The 26,352-nt window shown below is 36.7% G+C and overlaps 2 protein-coding genes across 3 annotated transcripts; one reads left to right on the top strand and one right to left on the bottom strand.

The window, feature by feature from the left end:
• The first annotated feature begins 1,011 nt into the window (after positions 1 to 1,011).
• Positions 1,012 to 14,549, top strand: ccm2 (CCM2 scaffold protein). Of its 2 annotated transcripts, none has more exons than XM_047801704.1 (10): positions 1,012 to 1,427; positions 9,300 to 9,476; positions 9,872 to 9,955; positions 10,045 to 10,228; positions 10,434 to 10,564; positions 11,080 to 11,221; positions 11,701 to 11,755; positions 11,884 to 12,028; positions 12,156 to 12,294; positions 12,988 to 14,549. In XM_047801704.1, the coding sequence occupies exons 1-10, from the start codon at positions 1,398 to 1,400 to the stop codon at positions 13,272 to 13,274; spliced, it is 1,374 nt and encodes a 457-aa protein (XP_047657660.1). In that variant the 5' UTR covers positions 1,012 to 1,397; the 3' UTR covers positions 13,275 to 14,549. The 2 variants fall into 2 exon arrangements, with proteins under 2 accessions (XP_047657660.1, XP_027004607.1); XM_027148806.2 differs by lacking the exon at positions 1,012 to 1,427 and adding an exon at positions 6,976 to 7,202.
• Positions 14,550 to 17,461: 2,912 nt separating this feature from the next.
• On the bottom strand, positions 17,462 to 23,646 carry fam167ab (family with sequence similarity 167 member Ab). The gene is made up of 3 exons (XM_027148876.2): positions 23,482 to 23,646; positions 20,667 to 21,033; positions 17,462 to 18,955 (listed from the first exon to the last, which is right to left on the bottom strand). Exons 2-3 carry the CDS (start codon positions 21,024 to 21,026, stop codon positions 18,692 to 18,694), a joined length of 624 nt encoding a protein of 207 aa, XP_027004677.2. The 5' UTR covers positions 21,027 to 21,033; positions 23,482 to 23,646; the 3' UTR covers positions 17,462 to 18,691.
• Between the last annotated feature and the right edge of the window lie 2,706 nt (positions 23,647 to 26,352).

Here is a 26,352-nt window from a genome sequence, read left to right as displayed (position 1 = left end):
ACTGTCAATCATTAGATGAGACTTTTCCATTAAGACACAGAAAGGAATATACAGCGTGAACGTGTGTGCAAATATACCATAAGATGTATACTGTATACACATGCACAGTTTGCCCAACGACAGATCAAAAGTGGTTATATACAGATGTATATGTACAGATGTGTATGTGAATGTACTGATATGATAGCGATAGACTTCCCAGAGTAACATATTGTTGTTTAATAAAGAATTATTACATTCTATAATTTACTCTCATCACATTTCTTGCTCCATTTTAAAAATAGAAGACACAGATTTATAAAATATCAGATTATCTAATGTTCCAGGGATTGCAATTTTTTGGGACTTAAAGTAGGGTTGTGTTTTCTGTATTTTCTGAATTTTTTTTGGAAATCGCCATCGGTGCTTAGAAAAAATATTATTTTTATTATTGATCTTTTAGAGCTATTAGAATAAATATTTAGACCAATTTGTGTTATTACTTGAATGAGTTTTATAAGCACAAACCTATTAGGCCAATAAACAAGGTCAATTAAATTTGAATGATCTTCTTCCTCCTCTTCTTCTTTTTCTTGCTGTTCTTCATCCTCTTCCTCCTCCTCCTCCTCCTCCTCTTCCTCTTCTTCTTCTTTTTGCTCTTCCTCTTCTAAATATTTATCCTAATATCAATAACGATTTCAATGTGTTTTGTGTGTAAATTTCAGTTAGAAGATCCATTGCAACAGCAAACATGTACAATATTGCACATTACACATTTCCATAATGAGAAATAAAAGTGAACAGTACGTAAATATGTTTATTTATTTATTTTTTTTATTTTTATTTTTATAGTTCTATATTTTAAAAGATAGAAATACAGACAGAGACCGTGCAATAAACCTAGTTTTTTCATTCTGAATTTATCACATTGGAGAAAAAAAAAATCTATTAATTAAAGATTAAATTTTAGTTTCCATTCCAGTCACACTGGCAACACTATCCATCCTGTGGCTGTAAACTTTCCAGCTCTCGCAAAGCATTATGGGTGACGCGTCCTACGCCCAAAATGGCGGCACGATTGAAAAGTTTGATGCTGTTTTTGTTCTAGTTTGAAGTTTATTTTATTTATTTATTTTTACTTGTTCTCCTTTAGTTCTTACACAAGTACCTGTCCTGAAGCGAATAACGAAGGGTGTTCTCTTAATCTATCGCCATGAATCAGTGATAATAAGTGATAGGTTTTATTTCAGTTTGTAGAGGATCACTGCTCAGATTAACGTTACTGAGAGAGTGAGAGACATAGAGACACACACAGAGAGAGAGAGGGAGAGAGAGAGAGAGAGAGAGAGAGAGAGAGAGAGAGAACTGTTACTGAAGCCATCTATCCAATTAAACATGAATAGCACTTGTACATAGAGATGGGGGATGATGAAAAGAAACTAAAAAAGGTAAGTTTTATGCCTGTCTATTAGACTTTGTGTCATGTTTTTGCTGTGTAGCTAAACACTACTTATTTACAGGAGCAGGCTAGCTAGCGTCTTAGCTTAGCCACAGAGCTAACGGCTTTACTAACGTCGCGTTAAACAAGTTTATCGTGTTATTATGGATGTTTTCGTATTAATATAAGCTCGCAGACTGTGTTGCATTATTTGTCCTTTATAAACCGTGGTTTTAAAGTTTTATTTTTGTTTCAATAACAAAATAAAAAACACATTCAGATTAAGAGTTCTTGAGCCCTTTGAAACAAGTGACCCATTTAACTGTAAAATAAAAACTGAATGATGAAAATAAACCAACTTCTCAAATGTTGGGCTTATTATTCTACTGTGTCGAATAATATTTGTGCTATTTTTGTAATTCCTGAACTTACCACGGACACACAGTCCATTTGATGTTCATAGGCCCGTTTGTTTTTGAGTTATTGAGGTTTAAAATCAAACCAGTTCAATTCAAGTTGACTAACAACACACATACTGTATTGTATACACGAAGAAAGGAATAAAACACCACACAGCATGCTGTTAAAGAAAAATAACTAACAGTGAGGTAACCTGACGTCAAGCAGGGTTACTGTAAGCACCACAGCATTGATTGGTTTCCAATAACAACACTTCCTGAAGTCATCATTTTTGCTCAAGAACAATTTGCCAAAGATTGATTTATTAATTTATTAATGAACGACACAGGTTCCCATTGTATTTGTTTATATTTAACGTTTAATGATGTGAACACTTGCGAAACTAGATAGTGCCAGTTATAACCTTCTGTGCATTGAGATTTTTTTCATAAACATCTCCTTTTAGAAGGCTTCATCTCATCGATTAGACATTTTTTTAATCCGGTGTTACATGCAGCGTTCATTAGTACACGAGTTCCTGCGTGAGACGCAGCGTAGAAACGACGTCTCGTATTAGAACAAGTGCTTTAATATAAACCCGTGACTTGCCTTTCAGCTAGAAGTTGTGTCAGAACTAGTGATTAGGAAAATTAATAATCACCACCTGACCAATTATGATCAAGCATTCAGTAGATCTGCAGTGTAATAAATCTTAAAGCACAACATTTTACAATACAGAATTTTACCCTTTTCGACAAGACTGACTTGGGTATTGTATTGAAAAGTGGAAAAGGTTAATTTATTATTAGAATGTCACTAAATATTGTATAATTTCTGTATTATATAATTTAGCTCATTTGATAGATATAACTGTGTTTATATCTTCTTTGGTGCCGCACGGCATTTGTTTCTGTGCCGCCAACAAACATCCGGAATGATCCAGAATGTTGTTTAAAGTCCTCGTGAGGTGTCTTGAAGCACACTTCTTGATGTTTTTATGTAGTTTCTATTAACCCAGGGAGTCAGGCTGGGAAGATCAAGTTGTTTCTCCTATTTTTTACAGGCTAAGTTCTATTTTTTTTTTTAGATGTATTTGACACTGCCATAGATGCAACAATGATACACTGGTGATTTTTATTTCCCTTATTTCTGTTTTCTCTCATTTCTGTTGCTCAACAACTTTGTTAAGGTGATTTTTATAATGTTGGGGTGGAACACATCTAGAGAGATTAGACAGAGAATCTGATGAGAAGTATCTGAAGTAATCTGGTAATATATTATAATGGTAGAGAGAGACAGATATATATATATATATATATATATATGTGTGTGTGTGAATCGTTGTTCTGGAGTACACTGACTTAAAGATAACCTTAAAGCTAATATATTCATACAAAATGTCAATTGTGATTTCATGGTGATTTTAATTAGTAGAAAACACGAGTGGAAAGACTGCCTCATATACCTGTAGTGTAAAACACTGGATCCTAAAAAAATATTCCTTACATTATTTTGTGTATTGACTGTTAGTAATTAATAACCTGACCCTTTAACTGTGCTAGTTTAATATGCTTTTTATGTTGTACATATTCACAGACATGTCAGCCCTGCTTTGTAGACTTTCCCCTTACCATACACAAGGGAGAATAAAGGGCAGGGTTTGCTAAAGACTCAGACAGGATATGACTCCCCCATGACTGCCTACTCAGGAGCCAGGGAAGGAATCTCCATATCGTTGTTTCTTTTTCTTGTTAATCTGGAAAACAATAACACTCCCTCAGCTGCGCAGTCATCACAGGGGTTTCTCAGGGAGTGTACAGTCCATGTTGAGGAAATGAGTGCCATTTGCTCCGTCAGCTGGTGTTGCAGGCTGCTGAAAGTGCTGCTACCTTTTTATTTACTTGTTTTCTTTTTCAGTCTTTCATGATAATTCCAGTAATTACGTTCAGACATTCATACATTCTACACTGTAATAACCGCTTAGATCCTTAGACAAGACATTTTGTTTTAATTGTTAATTTTCCGAGGATTAAAGAGCCTCTGGAAGTTGTTTGGTGTTGGGATTTGATCTCATATGTTGCTACATTTCCTTTCAGAAACAGGAAGTTAGGGTGGGATGTGTCAAGGGCTTGACTTAGATTTCCCATGTCAGGGAACAGCATTCAACGTGCATCAAAATGTAGAAAACACACGTGCACAACTTTAACAGTTACTCTTTGGTAACTGTATTGTGATTAAAATTGACTCTGAAAGTTATTTATAGTCAGCGTGCCCTTTACGTCATTATGTCATAGCTGTCTTTTGTTTTTGAATAGAGTGTAATACACTCCCGAGGCAGTTGGAGGGAGCAGAAGCGCTATTCTTTCTTTGCATTTTAAAACACAGTGTATGGCATAGTTTGGTTCACTTTGGCTCACACATACTGTATAAAAATGTCATTAAACTCACATGTTTATAATTAATACATACCAACATCTTAAAGGATGTAGCTTAAATAACCTTTAACAGAAGGAGTCTCAGGTGTCAGCACTTTGTAAAATAAACAAAGAATTGAGAACTTTGCACTGTCTCACAAGACCCTGGTGAGGTAACAACTGTTTATCTCCTATAACACAAATGACGATAAGACCTAACCCTTTGCCCCCCACCAGGATAAGCCAAAGGAGAATGAATGAATAATCGAATAAATGAAAGAACAAATGAACAAATTTGTTTCATGGACATCCCCCAATATTAAATCAACCTATAAACAGATAAAATGTATATTGTGTCATTATTTGATTCATTAAAAAATACGATCAGGTCTTACAAATAAAGTCGGTAAAAGCAACTGCATTTCTTCAGTCTGCATTAACCAAGCCTGTCATTGATTTATTTTCCTATAACAACCTGTCTTTTGTTTTATTTTGTACTTTATACATATTTTTATAGACACAGGAAACAAACTGATATATCTTCTAACACACAGACTGCTCCCTAAGATTCTAACAAGCTACAGACCATCAGCCTGAACTGGTTGCTCTAATAAATATTTTATTATTATTATTATTATTATTATTATTATTATTATTATTATTATTATTATTATTATTATTATATAGCTGTTTTGCCTCACAAACAAAATGGCATGGGCTGAGTATATATAATGTGTGTGTGTATGTGTGTGTGTGTATATATATATATATATATATATATATAAAATATATAATTTAGGCCATTCGTTAAAGCACTGCTAACTGCCTACATGCACGTACTGTATGGGAGCCACATCCTGAAGTGCATTTTTCATATCTGCAGATCTCAAGGGTGTACCTACTCTTTAATTATTTATTAATCTACTCTTACTCTTCCCTCTGATTAACAGTAAAAAAAAAAAAAAAAAACTTCTCCATTATACAGATAATTTTAGCAAGCACCTCTGCATTAATAGTTTTGTGTGTACTGTGTCTGTGGTTAAACTCACCTGAGAGCTGTTGCCTTCTATAGTACATAGAAAACAGCAGGCATTAAGCACGTCATTAAGCTTACTATTTATGCAAGATTGCTTAATTTAATGTATTCTCTTCAGAAGTTGGTGAGATGTCATAGCAGCAGTGCACCTATGATGATGAAATAGCATCAAACTATTTAGATTCGGATTAATAGCATTAAATGAGTTAGATTTACAGATGAGTTAGATTTATTAGATGCAGGGATGAGATTCAATGTGATAGTAGACACTGTATGGCCAAAGTTTTGTGGAGATGTGATGAGCACAGCCGTATGTGGTTCTTCTTCAAACTGTTGCCACCAAGTTGGGATCGCTTAGTTTTATAGGATGTCTTACATCTTGTGTCAAGTTCGGTGTGGAAGAATAAAGTATCCTGCACTGAGTCATGCCTTCAACCCCACTGGAACAATGACTGCACCTCAGACCCCTCTCAAACAACATTAGTGTCTCACTAATGCTCTTGTAGCTGAATGATCCCAAATCCCCATAGACACTCAACAAACTTGTAGTGGAAAGCCTTCACAGAACAGTGGGGTGTATTATAACGGTAAAGGGGAATAAATCTGGAATGAGATGTTCACAAAGTACATATGGGTGTTTTTGATTAAGGAAAGTATTTCATTGGAAGCACTTGTTTCAATTTATCCCAGCATTGCCTGGTTTATGCTTTCTACTGTCTTCCAGGAAATGGCAATCACGAACCCATAAAATATGTATTATACGTATAATATGAAACCATTTACTCGTATTATGTGCTATGAGACGTCTATAATGTCTGTAATGACACACTACGTATAAAAGACTAATTTTAATGCTTTTGTAAGGCAATGCTATCTAAACTTATAACCACATGATGGCACTATCGGTGAAATCAGCACTGTAAACACATTTTCCTTAGAAATCACGAAGCTGTTCGATTGAAACTTTTCTGGTCACAGCAGCAGTGAACTATGGAATGCTTGAATTTTTACAACACAAAAGTTTCTCGTAAACTTGTCAAGTCAGTTCTGTGAACTCTGCAGTATCTGGTAATCTGAGCACCAGGAACTATCTAAGGGTAAATTCCTAACCAAGTTTCACACTTCATTTTTTGTTTTACCATGTAATTTTCTCTAAATATAGGTGTTTTATTACAGTGACCAGACCAACTGATCATACTGACTGAATGAATATAAAAGGGATGCCTCAGTTCCATGTCTTATAGATTTACAGTGGGTTTATTCTTCTTAGCACAGTTCACCTGTAGCATCTCATGTCCTCGTATTACAGGAAGAAGCAAACTTGTGAAATGTTGATGCTCCTTTAGTGTCCCTATGCCGTGCGTAAATAAGTAAAGTAGACTAGTGAGTGGAATGGAGACACACAATGTTACTGAAGAGGTAAATGTATATTTTTGTTTGAACCGGGGAATGATTAAATAAAGCGTAAATGTCTGGTATGTCGCACAGTTTTGCTAATCTATAAGATTGGCTTTGAGATTTCTTATTGATTTGGTCTGATTTTTACTGTCTGTTCTTTAACAGAGAAGCTCTGTGTTATTAGCAGGAACAGCTTATAGGGAAAGATGGTAGTTTCATGTACCTTTAAGTTTGATCACAGGAAGCTGTGGTTGAGCATCTTCCGTTTCGCACATGCTGCAGCACGGTTAAGAGTATGAGCGGTTGCATTAGTGTTTTTTTGTTCGGTGGGGTGTGCTGTCTTTTGCTGCTTTGAGGGCTGCACTGCCGCTTTGGTGGCTCACACGTCATTCGCCTTGTGCCACATGCCACCTGTTGTGAGCCGAACAGCCGCAAGCGTTTGTGAAGGAGCATTGTGTTGAAGACTGAAAACGACAGTTACTTTTCTCCTCTTGTGTTTACTCTTTAGAGTTTCTAGTGAGAAACCATGGAGACAGAGGTAGGTTTACCGGAAGCCTTTTATTTCTGCTAACGGAAGTTAGCTTTGCAAAACATAGCAAGTTTTCAGCAAATTAGACATTTGCCTTTTGATCAACATGCACGTCTTGCACTTGGAAAATGAGGAAGGAAAAATGTGCACAACTCTTCTCTTTGCTACTAGGCTGACATTAGCTTCTATTTTACCCTTCAGAAAGTAGACCGCTTTTGCACCAATTTTGAGGTCAGAATCCTTATATATATATAGTTTCCTATAAACCATGGGATGTTACTTTGTCTAGCATCTATGATATGTTGGATAGTGTGAGGCTGCTGTGTGTTTTTGCTTTGTAATAAATTGTCCAGGCATCTTGTTTTTGCTGGTGCAAAAAAATAGATGCAGGAAACGACAAGTCAGCATTTGTTTATCTGAGTCTAAATTAGTTTCAAACCACTATCAATAGAAAAGGCTTCTGGTCACTATGGATAGTTTCCACAGCGTCTCAGATGACACAGGTCAGTTGTATTTAGCATACCTGCCAACCTTTACGCATTTTGTGTAGCAGATACGCATTTAGACATCAAAGTACGCTGCTACAATTTGTCACTTCAAAATACGCATTGTAAAAAATTGATGCCTTGATGCCAATGTAACTGCATTGGGCAGCAACCTGGGAAAATAATAATTCGACCAATCATAGCGCCAGTTTAAATCTCTTCAACACTACAAACGGAGAGCCATCAAAACGATTGTGGTTTTCATCTGTCTCTGTCCATCTTCAATTCTTCTTACAGTGACTTTTTTTTACAAGTGAGGACTTAACGTTTCAAAGGTAAATGGCCAGGATTGAGAATTTCATCCATTTTAATAAGCCTGCAGAACCACAGGCATCGTTAGACTCCTTTACTGGGGCGTGTGCCCAAGTGTCCGGTGTTGTGCCTCAAGTTTAAGTTTTACGCACAGATCAAGTTTTACTTTATTTGCCAGTATTTATATAGGAAACGTAAGTCATGCCTGTAAACACATTGCCGTCGTACTTTAACGGAAAAGACAAACTGGCGCGAGCACGCAGAAATCAATATCCGCGAGCGTCTGTGTATCCCTTTTATAGCACGCAGTCATGCTATAACATGACGAAACTAATGTAATTTTTTTAAAATATAAATCGTATTCTGACTCGATTGTTACTGACTCCTGTAGATCACATCTGATGGACATCAGATTTTTTTGTGAAAAGCGGGGAAATAGAAGCAGAAAGTAGAAATGATGAGGGAGGTATTATTATATGATCAGCCAGTCAAAACCATAGTGAAGTCTAGAGTCTTGCATTATTGCTGAGAAAATTAACACATGTATGTGTTTTCAGATTTGAAGTTACTGTTTAGTTCATTAGGTCTAATTTATGGCAATACATAAAGAGTTGTTAAAATAGTATGCAGATATTATACACAAACGATCATGCACATAACGTTATACTCTTTATTTTAGTAGCAGCCAAGTATTGTTATTGTTAGTGTGAAAATATCACACGTTTTGAGATTTTATTTATTTTGTTGTCTGATATGTGTTCAAGAGACATGGCAGTTTTCAGTTATTTATAAAGTTTAAAAGACCTTTTGAAAGCCCTTTATTTTTTCTGTTATTTATTCAGTATTTTAATACAGTATGCTTTTTGTTGATTTTTGTTATTTATAATGTCCCATGTATTTAATTAATGTTTAAGAGACATGTTTTTGTTTTTATGTTGCCTTTTCAATAAAATAGTTCTTCATGGTCTACTTGTATGTGGTGTATATGGTGGTGAGTGAGAACTATGTGCTAAGTAAAAAGTAATGAGTGAGCATGTGAACTTAACACTGACCAGCAAATGTGCCTGACCTCGTGCCGCGTCGATGCAGTAAGTTGCTACTCAAAAATTTTTTCCAAGGTTGGCAGGTCTGATTTAGTCATAATGTTACAAAATGACTACATCAACATAGCAGTCGAGTCTTTGTGCACCATTTCAGTGGATTCTAAACTGTCTGACTTTATGATTGTGGCTTACAGATCAGTGTATAAAGAAATTCTGCTTTGCCCTATTCTTACTCTCCCTTTCCTCTGTCTTCCCCATCGGCACAGCCGGGTATCGTGTCTCCGTTTAAGCGTGTGTTTCTGAAGGGGGAGAAAGGGAGAGATAAGAAAGCTCAGGAGAAGTGCACCGAACGACGGGCTCTTCACACCTTTTCACTCTCTGTCCCTGACCACCGAATTGACCCAGACATTCTGCTCAACGATTACATTGAGAAAGAGGTTAAGGTAAGACTTCACCTAGCCTTGGTGCATCTCTGCTCTCCCAATGTTCAAATATCATCATACATTAGTCTATATTGTGCAATAATAATAATAATAATAATAATAATAATAATAATAATAATAATAATAATACTACAATTGGACATTCATCACAGGCCTGCTTGTTTTTTAGTTAAATTAAAGTTTGGAGTAAATCCAGTTCATTCAAGTGAGCAGTCAATCAGTCTTCTAGCTATTAGAGCTTAATAATAAATATGGCTTTGGTTGCTGTTACAAAGAAAAAATGAATATCACAGACTATTGTTCATGCACCTGACTTCTGAAAACAACTGATCTGGATAGTATTTAGGTTTTGTGACAATTAATGACTAAGCTTTTTGTCTTCCTTACACCTGTAGTATCTAGGGCAGCTGAGCTCAATCCCAGGATACCTCAATCCCTCTAGCCGCACTGAAGTTTTACAGCTGGTTGACAATGCCAGGGTGAGATGACTAGTGCATGATTTCATTTCCCGTTTCTGCTAATCGTTCACAGAACTAATTGAATCTGGCTTATTTGGTTGTGCTTCCAGAAATCTCACCAGCTGGCAGGTCAGCTGACATCGGAGCAAGATGCCTTGGTCAGTCTGTCTGCCTACAACATCAAACTGGTGTGGCGTGATGGAGAGGACATCATCCTGAGAGTACCTATCCATGACATTGCTGCCGTTTCCTACATTCGAGATGACTCCCTGCACCTGGTCATTTTGAAAACAGGTGCGTTCACATGCTCCAGAACATGACTTGGGACCCCACTAGCATGATTATCTTATTTAAATGTGTGATTGAGTGGATTATATTGTGTTATTTGTTAAATTCATCTTATTCAAAAGACAATGTAAAAAATAAACTAGAATTAAATTTAGGGTTCTTTTTCCATTATTAGTAAGTGTGTTTGTATGTGTGGTGTGTGTGTTTTTAGCTCAAGAGCCTGGAGGTTCACCTTGTCCCAGCACATGTCCGGAGCTGTCGAAGTCAACTACTCTGAGCTCCTTGTCGGAGAGTGGAGCTGTGGACATTTGCTGCCTACTCGTGCTGGCCGTCGAGAACAAGGTCACTAACCTGTCCAGCTCAAGTACTAGCATTACCTAATAATAAAACGAAATCTTTTGTTCAACGTGTTTGGCCCAATGGTTCTTTTGTACCTCTAATGATGCCAGGCTGTACAAGAGCATAGTAGTATCTTGAAAATCTTTTCTAATATCATGGGAACTCAAAGCTTTTCCAACAGTGCCAGAGTGACTTTAAAGCTGTAAAGATACCGAAAATTCATACTTGATGCATGGAGTGAATTTTGGTCACGAATGTTAAAAACCTGTCTGTGTGCTAGAACGATAGCGTATTTGCTTGTGCCTGTTTTTTCGCCTCTCTTAAAATAAGTTAAATTTGAAATATTTGTTTTCCTTCACATAATATACGTTGTAGTTTATGAAAAATAACGTATTCTGTTGTGCAGAGGGTTGAAAGTTGAAATTATACCTGAATCTATAGCTCTTCAAAAATGTCATGAGATTTAGTGAATTTAGTCAGAGCTGTAGTGATGGTCTCTGATTGTTGTATTCTTTCAGGCAGCAGCAGAGGAGCTGTGTCTGCTCCTCAGTCAGGTCTTTCAGATAGTCTACACAGAATCTACTATCGACTTCCTGGACAGAACCATCGACTTTCTGGATGGAGCTACAACACCCACTCGGCATCTCTCCCTCTACAGCGGTAAGGGGTGGGAATCAATATCTACATGCTGGTTATCAACACACACACAGAACAAATAGAGTTACGATCTTTTCAAGTGTCATCAAACAAGAAGACTGTGAAAGGACAGTGTCAGTTCGGTCCAAGTAAGGTTTAACTGGGTTTAACTGGAATGTTTAACTTCTTAATTATTTGTTCAGGTCTGAAACTGGATATCAGATTTCTTAGTCTCTAGTAATCAAGTTTTAAACTCTGATCTATATTGCATATGACAGTGTACCGATTGATTTGCTGCATATCTTGTAGCTGTTATAGTAAGAGTGTTATTAAAGGTTAACGAGTGCTGGACAGAGTAGTTAGTTAATGAAGATGATGTATTTTACATAAGAATATGAACGCAAGTGTTTGCTCATGTTTTGCAATGAACAAATGCCATGAAATGGAATTTGAGTAGTAAATAACACATTTACCAGAAGCATTGTGTTTATTTCAATATCAAGATGACTCCTCAAGCAAGGATGTTAAAGAGCCATTTCAAGGAAGCTCAGGTGCATTGTAAGTATTTCTTTATATTTTTATTTCTGGGATTGCAGTGGATTCTGCTTTAAGTTCACTAACTCAACAATCTAGCCACCACTGGCTGTGTTGGATGTAAGGATGGTAATCTTTATGGCCATTCACAGTTTGTTTCAGAGCTCATTAGAGGCAGTAGGTCATTCTCCGTGTTCATCACCATCATCCACACCAGCGTCACCACAGGACAAAACAGCCAGTGAGAGTGAACTAAGCACAACAGCAGCAGAACTGCTACAGGACTACATGACCACGGTGTGTGTGTGTGTGTGTGTGTGTGTTAATAAACAAAAGTAAATTTTGCTGTGTGGTTTTTAATAATGTGAATTAATGTTTTTTTTTCTCTTACATGCTGAAGTCTGAGTTTTGTTTTGTCTTCTAGTTGAGAACAAAATTGTCCTCTCAAGAGATTCAGCAGTTTGCTACACACTTGCATGAGTACAGAACCGGTGCCTCTATCCACGAGTTCTGTATCAACCTGAGACAGCTCTACGGAGACAGCAGAAAGTTCCTCCTACTCGGTGAGCACAGTTTCCTGTAACTAAACTGCAAGGTGCAGGAACCACTGAACCGCTTTCTTGAAGGCGATGTGCAAAAACACAAACCAGCTTCACGGCTAATACTTGCCTTCATCAGCTCTTGCTGTATGGCTTATGCACACTTGATGATGACTTACCACAGACTATAGACCAAGAGGCTATTGAATTGCCATTTTGTTCGTTTCTGTTAGCACACTTATCCCAAGAAACATAGAAAATCTTTGAGACAGCAATCAAAAGAGCAACTTTTCCAACTTTACAATACAGAAACTCCACTTCTCTTACACTAATTGTCCGTGGCCAGTAATTGATAGTTTGGAACGAATTGCTTTAAATTGACCAGTAATAACACCTGTGTAATTATTAATATATAGATTTGTTGGGCATTTTGGGTCAAAGTGCAGTGTCAGCTACACCATATGTCCAAATTTTTTTGGGCTTCACAACTAAATGTGCAATGTAGACCATATAGACTCCCTGTGTAGTGATAATCATACCTTGTACCCTGAGAGAAGGTGGGACCAGTCAAGCTGTGTGTGCATGTGTGTCACTTTAGTAGCTTGTTGAAGATGAAAAATGTAAGAAATAATTATTGCTCATGGTATACAATTACATGCTCAGCAGTACTTCATCTCTTTGTTGATTTGCCTGACAAGTCTAATGTTTTTTTGGCAGGCCTTAGGCCCTTCATCCCAGAGAAGGACAGTCAACACTTTGAGAACTTCCTAGAAACCATCGGCGTGAAGGATGGCCGCGGCATCATTACTGACAGCTTCGGCCGCTACAGACGTACAGCCAGTTCAGCTTCTGACTCAACCACCAATGGCAACGGGGCAGCAGGAGGATCAGATGAAGGGGCCGTGTCCTCTGAGGGTGATGAGTGGGACCGCATGATCTCAGACATCAGCAATGACATCGAAGCATTAGGGTGCAGTATGGACCAGGATGGTGTGTCAACCTGACTGAAAAAAATAAAATCTGTGTGCTTAAGCCCACTGTCTCCACTTGATATATTGACTATTACATAGTCCATTGGTTCAAGTCAAATGCTGGAATGTCAATATTATGCCACCTCAGTTTAATCCTGGCTTTTATGTATTGTTGTGACCACATTTCAGTCATTCAACTGGATGATGGTGCTTTTTGAGACACTTGAAGTGCATGAGGACATTCTGTATCTGTGCACGCCACAGATGATGCTTTCATAAGTGTTTATTGGCAGTATCTGCTATCATTTAATAAGACAGTAACTATTTAGGCTGATCTGAGACCAGCATTTAGGTTTCTTTTATGAAGGTGTTAGAATAATCACAAGATGTGTTACTCCATTTTATTTCTCAAGCACTCACATTTAAGAATCATGCAAAAAAATAAATAAATAATTGAAGTCAAGTGGTAATACTGTGACTGATGAGACACGAAGAGAACTGGAAATGCTATATTTTTTATGAAGCACATTAAAATGATTCACATTAGTCTGTGGATTCTGTGCTACATATACATTGCAGTCAAAGCAGTCATTTGGGTATCTTCAGTATCAAAGGCAGATTTTTTTTTTTTTTTTTTTTTACAGTATGAGAATTTTGGGGGGGTGTTTGTGCTGATAACCAGAACATAAAAGCATTATAAAAGATCAGTGTTTCCAGAGAGGTGTTTATTCCTGGCCATTTTAGTAGCATTTTGACCTCTGAATCTCAACTGCTACACGGTATATTGTGAGATTAAAAGATTGGGTGTCTACCTGAAGTTATATGTTTAGCCAAGTGGCTTTCTCAGATTCAGTTCGGGTTTCAATAAGCAGTTTAGCTTAACTTCCAATCCATCAAGTGTTTTTATTGCTCTCATTGTATTAACTGTTTGATGTTATTTTCATTTTTACTGCATAACATTTAAGCACATTTTTATTATTATATATTTACAACTAGTGCTAGTTGTAATTACCCCATGATTGATTTGCAGTCCACCAGGTAGTGAACGTAGCTTTATACATTGTTGATTTGGGCTAACAACTTGGAGCATTTAGATATTTGACCAGGCCAACTGGCTGGCTGATGGTGTTTGTTGTTTTGTTTGTGCAAATGTCGTGTTATATGTTGTAGCCTTCAGTTTTTATGTAGCCTGAAATTGTGCCTTGCAGATCAACTGCTTATTATATCATCCATCAGAGATGTAAGAAACATTCTGTAATCTGTACAGACTGACCAACGAGTTGTATTAAATATTATGTTTAGTATTCAGAGTGTTGTGAATGTGCCATAGGTTGTTGTTTGCATATTATTGTGTTGATGTTACCATCAATATTTTTCCAATAATACTCTGGTATGAACATTTTACAATCAAAAATCACTTGTATACTTTGTTTAAAGGTATCGTTAGTTATAAGATGGTTAGTTTAGCATCATTATGCCACTGCCACATGCTCTTCTATACTGCTTTTTAGTTCAGTACATCACAATTAGTCTGTGTGTCTGTCTCTGTGCATCTGTGTGTGTGTGTGTGTGTGTACGTGTGTACTTATTTATGTAATGTAGTCTTTTCACAAGGCAAAAGCCATAGCATGCCAGCATAATGCCCCCCATAGCGTAACAACCACCAGAAACCTTCACTGTCAGGGTCACATTGAACCGTGTATTGTTCTCCGTGTGTGCTGCACATACTTCCCATTTAGCCAGGTCATTCCTTTTGCCACATTTCTATAGACCAGTGTCACTTATATTTACTCTCATTTTTGTTTGGAGGCTTTCATGCATCCCTAATAGAATATCCCTCGCTGTATAATCAGTGAGCTACTTTACATTTATATTCCCAGTCACTAAAAGAATAGCCGCTCATTTGTTTGATTTGTACATCATCCTAATGTAATATACCCGCATCACAGTCTTGCACTTTTTACCATATATATGGCACTACAAAAATCTAGCTAGCTTGTTAACAGGCAAGCAGTGTTCCATGGTACATTGAATTAAAAAGCTATATTTAGGCATTTTCTGCATTAAGAATAACAATGCTGGTCAGTCTTTTATTTCCTATTGTCTGATGTTTGACATTAAGCCAAATACCAGTCATCAGTTGGCCTTAAAATACCAACTGTAATATAAATATTGGTGCTTTTTAGGTCAACACTACTCATGTTCACCCTGGAAACTACCTTTTATATTACACACTCGAACAGTGATACATGGATGTTTGCTAGCAGCAGCAGACTATATCCCCTGTAGCTGTATTGAGATGTTATTCATTCTCTCTCTCTCTCTCTCTCTCTCTCTCTCTCTCTCTCTCTCTCTCTCTCTCTCTCTCTCTCTCTCACACACACACACCAACACCCCTCTATGTAGAAAGATGGAGTTCCTTAATTTCCCCAGGAAAAATAGAAACACTCCACTAATTTGTGGTGGGAAACAGCTCATTACAGGAAGCATTACATTATTTAGAAATTATTTATAATTCAGCTATTGTCAGACTTCTGACATACTTGGATCTAGCAATAGTCCATCACTGATTTTTATACAGAATATTAGGATGTTAATAAATGTGATTTTTCTGACTTTTCTCATGATTAACATCTGCCCTTGTTATGTCTATTTATTTGTCAGCCATCTGTATTTAAATGCCATTTGTGTAACGGGCAAAGACTTAGACGAGACTTGTTTAGTCCTACACTAAGTCACTGTAAACTCTTCTACACTTCATCTTGAAGGCAGCAGACTGATTGGCTCTCTACTTTTTTTTTAAAAGTACCAGTTTACAATAAGGGGAAAAAACAATATCTTTACAAGACTGCTAACTTTAAGACCTAGTTAAGCAGACGTTCTCAAAGGCACTCATTCTGGCAGAAATATGGACTATGCAGCATTTTCTGAGGTTTGGCAACAGCTCATTTGGCTATCAGATGTGCCAGTGCTGCTGGTGGTTGATTTACTGCATTTATAATTTATAAATAAATTGTATTATTTGAGGCATATTTAATGATTACTGGAGTTGAGCCTCTTCATTTTGATGTTTGCCTAGATTTAAAATATATTCCATATATAATTCTCGTATAAACTATTCATATAAATCAAATCAAATAATGAGTTGTTATATAAGGGAATTTTTTGTTCATTTTGGACATCCACCCAGGCCTGGGAACAGACAGTTAAAGAGCTCTCTTTAAATAGGCATAAGCCTTTGCTAATGGTCTGAGCATGCAACTTTCTCTGCTAGATAAAGAGGATTAAATGCTCCCAGAATGGATAACCAAGGAGCCTTGCTTTCTCCATCGTGGTGTGTCCTCAGCATGGGTTACCTGCAGCCATGCTAAAAGTAGAGAAGGATCAGTCTGTGCTGTCCTAAAGAGGCAGAATCTTTTATCCTGGACAGATCTTGGATCGAAATTATAGTTGTAAGCACTTTCTGTATGAGTCGGGTAAAGCCTCTACAGGAACAGGTGCTGACTTTGGCAACCGTGTTGTAAATTAACACCACTGTGTTACACAATCTCTCCTGGTCAGGACGGCTTGGTGTATGCTGCAGGCAGAACACCGCCAACCATTTATTTCAGAAACAGTAGATCAGGTCCCACTGAAACGAAAGATGATCATAAGCACCTTTGTATATTCGCTTATGTGACTTTTGCACTCTAATAAAATTGCATGATGTTTGTCTTACATTCCAGAGGATGTCTGTGTGCTGAGCTAAAAGAGCAGCTCCTAAAAGAATTAAGGTGCATACATGAAATAAGAGGGAAGCCTAAGGCCTCAACAATAAAAGGTAGGTCATATATTGCAGGTCGCTGAGCTACAGCATAAGTGATAAACAGGAAGTCACACAGACTGTTGTAACAGTGTCATCGTACGGATCTGTGTGGATACTCTTCAGTCATGGAGCCATTGTTAATGTGTGGCTAGTCCTGCCATTAAAGTATCTTTAGTCACGTTATACTGTCTCTTGGGTACATGGAGTTTCCCTCCATTGCTCCTTTTTTGTGTGTTTTCCATTGATAGAAGCCAGTCATTGTGTGTCACTGTGAAACAGTAACCTCCTGAATACTGTCTTTGGGCTGCAAAGCTTCTTGTCCTACTTTTGTTTCCCATGTTATCTTATCCTGAGGTAAGATGTTTAAAAAGTTTCATGGAATTTTCCCTTTCTTGCATGGCACACACAGGCTGGGCAGCTATAGGAGGGTGTCATGATAGTTTATCGTAATTGTGCAGATCAAAAAAGAAGGAAAGCCATAAAGTTTTTCTTTTTGTTTCTTCATTTAATAGTGACATAAAATTCCATTGTACTTTTATGCTAAATACAAAGAAGTCAGGAGCCTTGACTTAAACTGCACTTCTTAATGTTACATAACAATCATCTTTGACGTTGTTCTTTTATTTAAGACGATCTGCAGACTATAAAGAATCAATGGAAAAAAATTAAACAATATATTTTTTGTATTAAAGTTCTAGAAAGGAAATGGTTTATTATATAATCACACTCTTCACTTTTGACTCTGGTTCTTCTTGGTTATATAATCTCAGAGAGTTTTTCCTCACCGCTGATGCCTCTGGCTTATTGGGGTTAAATATAAATTTAGATTTTACTAAATGTATATATCGTAAATCTAGCATCTTGGGTAATAAGCCACGGGAGTCTTTGTGCATTATAGTCTCTCAGTTACATGACAAACGTCATTATTATATTCAAGATAAAAGAAAAGACCATAGTGAGCGACTGACTGTTTATAGCTGTAAAAAGAAGCTGTCTTAAGGATGTTCCACAACATTAGACAACTTATAAAAGTTACAAAAAAACTTACATTGGCAAATTGTTAGGGTTATAAGGGGGATAAAATAAATGCTATTACACCCCATCAATGATTACTTTTCCAATAACCACAAGCCCCAACTAATTATCTGGCTATGTGCCAAAATAGCTATGAGTTCTCTGTATCCAGAATCTCTTGTGTCTCAAAACCTAAAAAACATGAATAATAAAGTAATAGTCGTAGTAGATACAAAACATGGAAAACTGTTGTCAAAACAATACAGTTTTATATCTAAAATATTTTTACTGAAATGAAAACATATTTATATGATTATTTGTCCTGTATCTTGCTATAATTATGCCTGTAGAATTTTTTTTTTATTTTAATTTTAAGCATATTCTGTGTGTATTAACTGTTCAAGTGTTTTTGTTTTGTATGTATAATTTAGCTTATAAGGCTTGGTGTGTAATTTAAATGATACAGCATATTGCATACAAAGCAGAAGGCAATGAAAGCAAATTAAGCAAATAAATGTGAGTGCATCATTACAGCTAACAGTTTCATGATTCGTTACAAAATATTTTTCACTATAATTCATTTTTATGTAAGATCCTTGTTTTTAAATTAGAAACCCTGTTTACTTTCAGCCTAGCAGAGGGAGAAGCGTCTTGTGTTTATGTTCATTTTAGTAACACCGATCAGGCGAAGAGGTGCAGACAGACCAAAGCCAGGTGTAACAGGACTATCACATAGAAGATCAGAGAGCTCGTCGTGCTCCTCCAGGCCAAATGTAGCATCATTGAGCATCCGTCGGTGCAGGTGGCACGTCTGCTCGATCTTCAGTTTGTTGATATCTCCTCGTAGGCGCATGAGCTGGCGAGCCAGCTGCTGGTCCTGCACACGCATCTCCATCTGTGAACAAGTATAGAAGTGTATGAGTAATCTGATCCACAGACATATTGCTGTTTAGAAAACCAAAATCACAAGTTCAGCTCATCACAAATGCAGCCTGACTAAACAGCTGATTACTTGATTTTCTTCCCCAAATGTCATCCTACTACATGTACAGACCTGGGCTTAAAATAAGGTCTTAGTATTTAATTAGAGAACGTTTCCATTATTCCATTATTATATTCCAGCACAAAATCCAAGTATGCTAATTATATTATTTATAAGAAGTACAGTAAGAGAAATATATATACTTTTCCTTCTGGAGAAGAATTAACCTGATAATGTGTGGTACTGTAGCTTAGTGAGAACCACAAAAACTTCTCAATTTCAGTTTCTCTTTAATTTATGTTACATAATTTATAAATCCCTGATTTTCTTTGCACAAATGTTCATAGACCCTCAACTTAGCAGACTTTATATATATTTAAATATTGAAAATAAATGCGTGCATGCAGTAGACTGTAATAGCCGACATGTAGCCGACATGTGACCAACAAGATATTTTTCACTATAACCCATTTTTATATAAGATCCTAGTTTTTACATGGAAGACATGATACTCTTTACTTAGAAACTCTGTTTACTTTCAGGCTAGCAGACGGAGAAGCGTCTTGTGTTTATGTTCATTTTAATAACACCGATCAGGCGAAGAGGTGCAGACAGACCAAAGCCAGGTGTAACAGGACTATCACACAAATGATCATCCCTGACATATGTTTGAACAGTGGAGGAAATGCATTAGGTGAATTAGGTAAATTGAAATAGTTCAAGAGTTAAGTCTTAGAACAGATTCCTAAAAGACCAATTTCTGCCTTAAATAACACTGATTTTAGCCACTGATTGTAAATGATGGAAACCTGAAACTGATGGAAACCTGAGGAAGCCTAACTAACAGCTTTATTCTTAATCTCCAGAATATTAGCAACCATGAGTACTCTGACAATGCAGCTAGCTGTATACTAATGACCATATACAAAGTTTACATGGCAACAGATTTGTAAATGTTAAGTAAGAAAATTCACACGTAGCCTATTAATTGTAGGAAAGCAGCTACACAAGACCAAAGCTGATGAATCACAGTTTTGTGGAAGTGAAATTCACTCCCACTTTTCTGCTCCTCTCACTTTGATAATAAGGGGAAACCATTATGATGATGTGATACTGGAGATTGGATATTCATGTTTCAGATACATGTTACCAATCACTAAACTAAATAGTAAATAGTCAATGATTTAAAATGATAGCACTGATGGCACTAACAGCACCAACACGATCGCCAAAATCTGCAGCAATCCATTGTTTGTTTAATACACTGCATCATACTTGCTAATTAACTGTCATGTTTAATACACATTGAACTTGTATTCTCACAATTCTCACAAACAGTGTTCACTATTTTAATCCTAAAACTAGATAATGAGAGATATTTTATTATTTAATTTCTAACTGAAAGTGTCAAGGAAACACACATCCACATTACAATAGTGTTTGTAATGATTTATCCTATACAATAAATAATTCATTTGTAATCTCTACTGTCTGGGCATTTAGTTTACTGTTTACTCTAAGCAACAGGACTGATTCATTTTAATGAGAGGTTTAAGGAAAAACGCATCATGCTTTTCCACCGTAAAAGGTAACAGTCAACATTCAACATTCAAGTTTCTCTCACCAGTTCTTTCCGCAGCCAAACAAGAGCCTCATCAATATTCCCAAACCCTTTCAGGTTACTTGAAGTCAGGCTGCACTCTTCTGTTAAGTGCAACACGTGATCATTTCTTTCAGGTCCATGTGTGTGCTTCTGTCCTTCGTCTTGACTTGATACAGTGGACTTTGTTGGGTCTGGCGGTCCTTTGGCACTCGTAGCTTCTACTTGGGCCTTCCACTCTTGATAGGAGGGTCTTCTGGTTTGTAGATGTAATCTCTCAGCCAACTCCTTTAAATTTCTCAAATGGTCATCTGTTGCAACCTCCAAATTTTCACAGTCCAGGCTACTGACTCTGTTTACATTTATCTGTTGCAGCGTGTCCATGGCTTGTCTGTTAATCAAACACAAGAGTAGTTAAAAATAAACTGGAGATGAAATGAAATGCTAATGCACTCTATGGTTTTGCTTCAGCTGAACACTAAAGCTGATCTGGACCTTTGGAAGTGCAAATGAGTTTACAGTAAATAAAAGAAAATATTTATGTAATTCATCCTCTTATATTTAAAATATCTTCTGCTTGACCAAAAACTTAGTTATTTTGTTTACTGGCCTCATGCAATAAAGAGGTTTTAGGAAATCCTGGACAGAAAAGATGCACATTAGATCTTTATTTCACAAATATGTTACTGCATGCCCATGTACCTGGATTGATGTTATTAGTTTGCAAATGTTTGGTAGAATAAATGATATATCAGCATATACAACAGGAACAAATTTTACGCCACAGCGGTCTCCTTACTGAACTCTTCAACTCACTATTAACCCCAGTGACAGTAAAATTCCCACTTCACACTGATGAACCGCAGAACTGCAATATATCACTGTATAGATTATCTGTATATTCACATATGTATTCTGTAAACTCATAAACATTCTGTATAGTCTCATATATATATCCTTGTGTAGACTTGTATCCCTGTGCAGTGACAAAGTTAGATCTACATCTGAATCCTAACCAGCAATACCATATTTTTGAACAGTAACCTATCTGAAGGTTCACACTGAGTGTTTCCTTTCTACATCTCATGTCACTCTCTGGACTGGATCCTCCCAAGCTAGCAGTTGCCATGGTAGCTAAATCCAGCCAATGAGTCAGCACGAATTTGCTGTTACATGAAACGACACCTATAAGGCATTTAAAAGTGACAGAGAAGTGGAATCATAGTGTACGATCACAAAGCTTTGAGTATACAGTGGAACGATGACAGAAGAGGTCACATCCTCCATATGCAGTGTGTTCTCATATATTAGCACACAAAAGAAAGTTTTATTTTTATATGATTGAACTAATGCCAAATAGTGTTTCATAAATTTCATAAATAATGTCTTAATAACTTAACAAAATTAATACGTTTCTCGGACTGACTGTGACAATTTGTAGTGTAGTGACACCACACTGCTTAATGCAAACCGATGGCTAATAAACTGATATTTTTTTGCATGTATCACTTGGTATGTATTTATGTATTGAATAAAATAGAAATTATAATGCATGTAAGAATAAATAAGACCCAATTTAAAGATTAACATTTAATATGTGACCTATGCAAGAAATAACTGTTTATTGTCTTTTGCTTCTGCTTGAGCCTGCTTAATGAAACTTTGGCCTAACCTAGCTTTAAGGACAAGCAAGGGTTAGTTTCAATTCAGTGGTCTGTTAAATGTAAAATATCTTTAGTTCCCACTATGTGTCCCACAAAAAGTCTTTTTGCTAAAGAAAGTAACAGTGCTGCCACATAACTCCCTGGTACCCAATCTGAGATTGGATTAATGTCCCTGTCGAATTGTGCATGCTTTTTGTTTGTAAATTACCTAAAGTGTGGGAGAGTCTGTGTGCATACTGCCCTGCAATGTACAGGAGTACCATTCTCAATGTATTCCAGCCTTTTGCCAAGTGTATCTGACCCTGAGCCGGAAAAAGTGGTTACTGAAGATGAATGAATGAATGAATGAATGAAACTCCTATCCAAAATAATACTATAAGAACAGACTAATACATCTTGATTTAATAGAATATCAACGCTGTAAATACTCAGTGATTACTATTTATCCCAGTGATTATAGTCTTATGCCTTACTAAATTGAAAAGTCTTTCAGAGTCAGCAAATATTACATTATTGATCTATACCATATAATGCACATGTAGCTGGCATTAGAGCCACATCTACATAACGCTCACAGATATGTGTCCTATAAATGAACTTTTTAAGATGTAAAAGGCTCGTTGTAGATGCCTTACTCCTGAGATACCTTTAGAAAAGTTGTGTCTCTGGAGGGTCATTTAAAGGTTTAACAGTTAACTAACAAAAGACAAACAGATCTCTGATAACAAAACTCTAGATTCTCTAGTTCCCTTATCAGAGAGGTCTCCAAATAATCATTTCCCTTTATGAAAAAGAACTTTAAACATGAGTATCCTTTTATTCTGAGTAGCACTGTCTTAGTTGTCTTAGTTGTTTAGTAGGAAATCTGATGAGAAACTAAGAGTTCTTAGAGACTTTCTAACACTCCAAAAAGGTTCATCAAGTGTGGATTCAGTGTCATGTATCAAACTGCGCAAGGAAACATCTGAAAACATCTGGAACCGTCAGGGTGAGAAATATTGAAATAAATCTAAGCCTGGAATATTTGGTAAATATCTGTTTAAAATTGATTTTAAAATTGAATGAATGAATGAATGAATGAATGAATGAATGAATGAATATATCAAATATAGCGTTTTCCTGTCCCCACTTGCTCTAATTTGTGTAAATGAGGGCTGTTAAAGAGCTTAACTTACCTGTTATATGGCTTTGAAGACTAAGGAAAGGAAGACGCGCGTGAAGAAGGAAAAGAGTTGTGCGCCCGCTCGAGCTGCTCTTACTTTCCTCTTGTTTTTGAATGAGAAAAAAAAGGGGGTGGGGGGTTTTGCGTCAGCTTCTAGTTACCATGGAGACAGCAAAGTATCTGATCACATCTTCACAGTTTGCACAGCAGTAACCAGGCTGTGGATCTAACTTCACATTTCCCCATGACACGGTGACATGCACACAACTGCTCCCTCTGTAGGGGACCTACTAGTGCACCTCTTATAGCCTACCATGACCAGTGCAACAGAACAATGGGGTTTATAAATAACAATGGTGCGTTTATAATGCAGAATTCTTTCTTTCTTTCTTTCTTTCTTTCTTTCTTCAAAAATACAATTAAGCTATGTGCTCCAAAATCCTATAAAATCATTGGTTTATAGATAGACAGACAGATAGACAGACAAATAGATAGATAGATAGATAGATAGATAGATAGATAGATAGATAGATAGATAGATAGATAGATAGATAGATAGATAGATAGATAGATAGATAGATAGATAGATAAAGAAGTATGTAAAAAAAGATCATTGTCTTTGAGCCCAAGCAGTCCTCGCAAGGTCTCCAAATCCTAGATCATTTTATAAATTAACTGTTGTGAATTACTGACATCTTGTGGTCAAAAGAATGAAGTGCAGCTAGAAAAGTATCCCGGTGAAAACTGCTGCAGTTTTATAGATACAATTAATAAACCTGTGTTTTAGTGATTTGAAAATATCTCAACCCTTAATTCTGACAATACAGTATTACATCTGCTAGGACTACATGCAGCTAGTGGTGATGTTTCTAATTTTAGCAACTCTGTAGAGACCTTCAGTTACATCATGTGCAGCAGTAAACCCCCTCTAAGCATATGCAATGCATTATGAAACTTACTGGCTTGCATTGTTATAAAACCTTGTTGTGTGATTGCTCAATTTTATGTGGATGCCAGAACAATCACCAGTTATTTCAGAAGGTAGTTTATCCAGTATATTCTCCATATTGCCCTCGATCCCAGTAAAATTTTGTAATGATTATATAATAAGATACTCTGAAGATTGTTATGGATTTATTTTACTTGGATAATCTAAAGCTCCCACTTTAAAGTGATAAGTTTACTGGTTTATACAGACAGTGTGATGAAAAATTTGCTCTTGAATGTCACCAAATGACACTTTCACACAAGTTGTGCTTAATAGAGGCCTCATTTAGTTTTATACTCATTTTCCTCTTGTTTTCAAATCAGGAGTGATTACCAGTGGAAGGGTGTCATCTTCCTCAGGGCTGATCATCCTAGACTTTATTTTGTGGTCAACATCAACAGTATCCTGAGGCTTATAAAACTGTCATGACTAATATAATACATATATTTATGAAGCATGTGAGATGTATAATATGTACAACATACTACTGTAACAAAATAAGCATAAAGAAACACATATGTTTATAATTTAATAATTTTAATGATTTTGTTAACTGCGACAGTCTTAATAATTTAGAGGAAAGGGGGTATGTGAAGGGTTTTCATGGATGCATGAATGGGTGCATGAAACACCCCACAGCTATGGCACAAAAATAGGGGTGGATGGATTTAATGTGCATTAATGGTGTTTTTATGAAGCATCTTAATAAGCTCACACTGCACCAAGCTCCCTCAGATCTACTAGCACTGCTGACTGGTCCCATCTCTCAGGGTACAAGGTAAGTACTCATCAAAACTCTTTTCTATCTTTACACCTAGGTGGTGGGATAAACATTCCCTAGACATCCATACAGCTGACTTTGAATGTTTTCAAACAACGGGTGAAGACATACTTCTTCCTGACATACATAAATGAGCTCTTTTTTCTCTATATATAAAGCACTTTTGTATGACACTTTGGATAAGATTCTCTGCGAAATGCTGTATATGTAAATGTAAATACGTTTGATATTAAAAGTTAAAAAATAAAGTTAATTCCTCTCTCTCTTAAATAGATTCATTTGAATTTTTAATGATTGAATTATTTCAATCACTATTGCTATAAAATTCTTAAGATCCTTCAAATGTTCAAATGTTAGATTTTGTTGAACTACGCAGTAGTTCAACAACAAAAACATTTATTTACATTTATTAACATTATTATTTATTATCAACAACAAAAACAATGTAATGATTATCGAGTATAAAATAATCATCTGGTTCCTTTCCTGGTTGCTATCTGCTCTGGGAATGTGCTAGCAGCAAGAAACTATTGTCTATTTATTTCTAAAATAATCCAAAGCACTGTTTATGTGTTGGATGAACTTGGATAATTGAACCCACATTATAAATAAAAGTCAGCCAGTTTGTTGTTCACTAAAACTTCTGCTTCAGTGAAACGTTCATCCTGGACAACCTTCGACCTTTAATGCAATAATGATAGCTTTGAAAGTATCCCCTATTTTTTTTTATTGTTCCTTTAACAAATGATAGATAACAAAATGCAAAATCCCCTCCTTGAACCGCCACCTTATTGTGGTGGAGGGGTTTGCGTGCCTGAATGATCCTAGGAGCTATGTTGTCTGGGGCTTTTTGCCCCTGGTAGGGTCTCCAAAGGCAAACAGGTCCTGGGTGACAGGCCAGACAAAGAGCAGTTCAAAAAACCCCTTATAAAAAAAGTTAAATCAAGGTCCGTGACGTCGCCCGGTAAGGCGCAACTGGGGCCCCGCCCTGGAGCCAGGCCCGGGGTTGGGGCCCGCATGCGAGCGTCTGGTGGCCGGGTCTTGCCCCACAGGGCCCGGCCGGGCTCAGCCCGTAAGAGCGTTGTGGGGCCGATCTCCTGTGGGCCCACCACCTG

Source organism: Tachysurus fulvidraco, chromosome 16 (genome assembly GCF_022655615.1).
Source record: "Tachysurus fulvidraco isolate hzauxx_2018 chromosome 16, HZAU_PFXX_2.0, whole genome shotgun sequence".
Classification (NCBI taxonomy): domain Eukaryota; kingdom Metazoa; phylum Chordata; class Actinopteri; order Siluriformes; family Bagridae; genus Tachysurus; species Tachysurus fulvidraco.
Note: the sequence above shows the minus strand (reverse complement) of the source record. Positions and strands in the feature narration are given on the sequence as shown.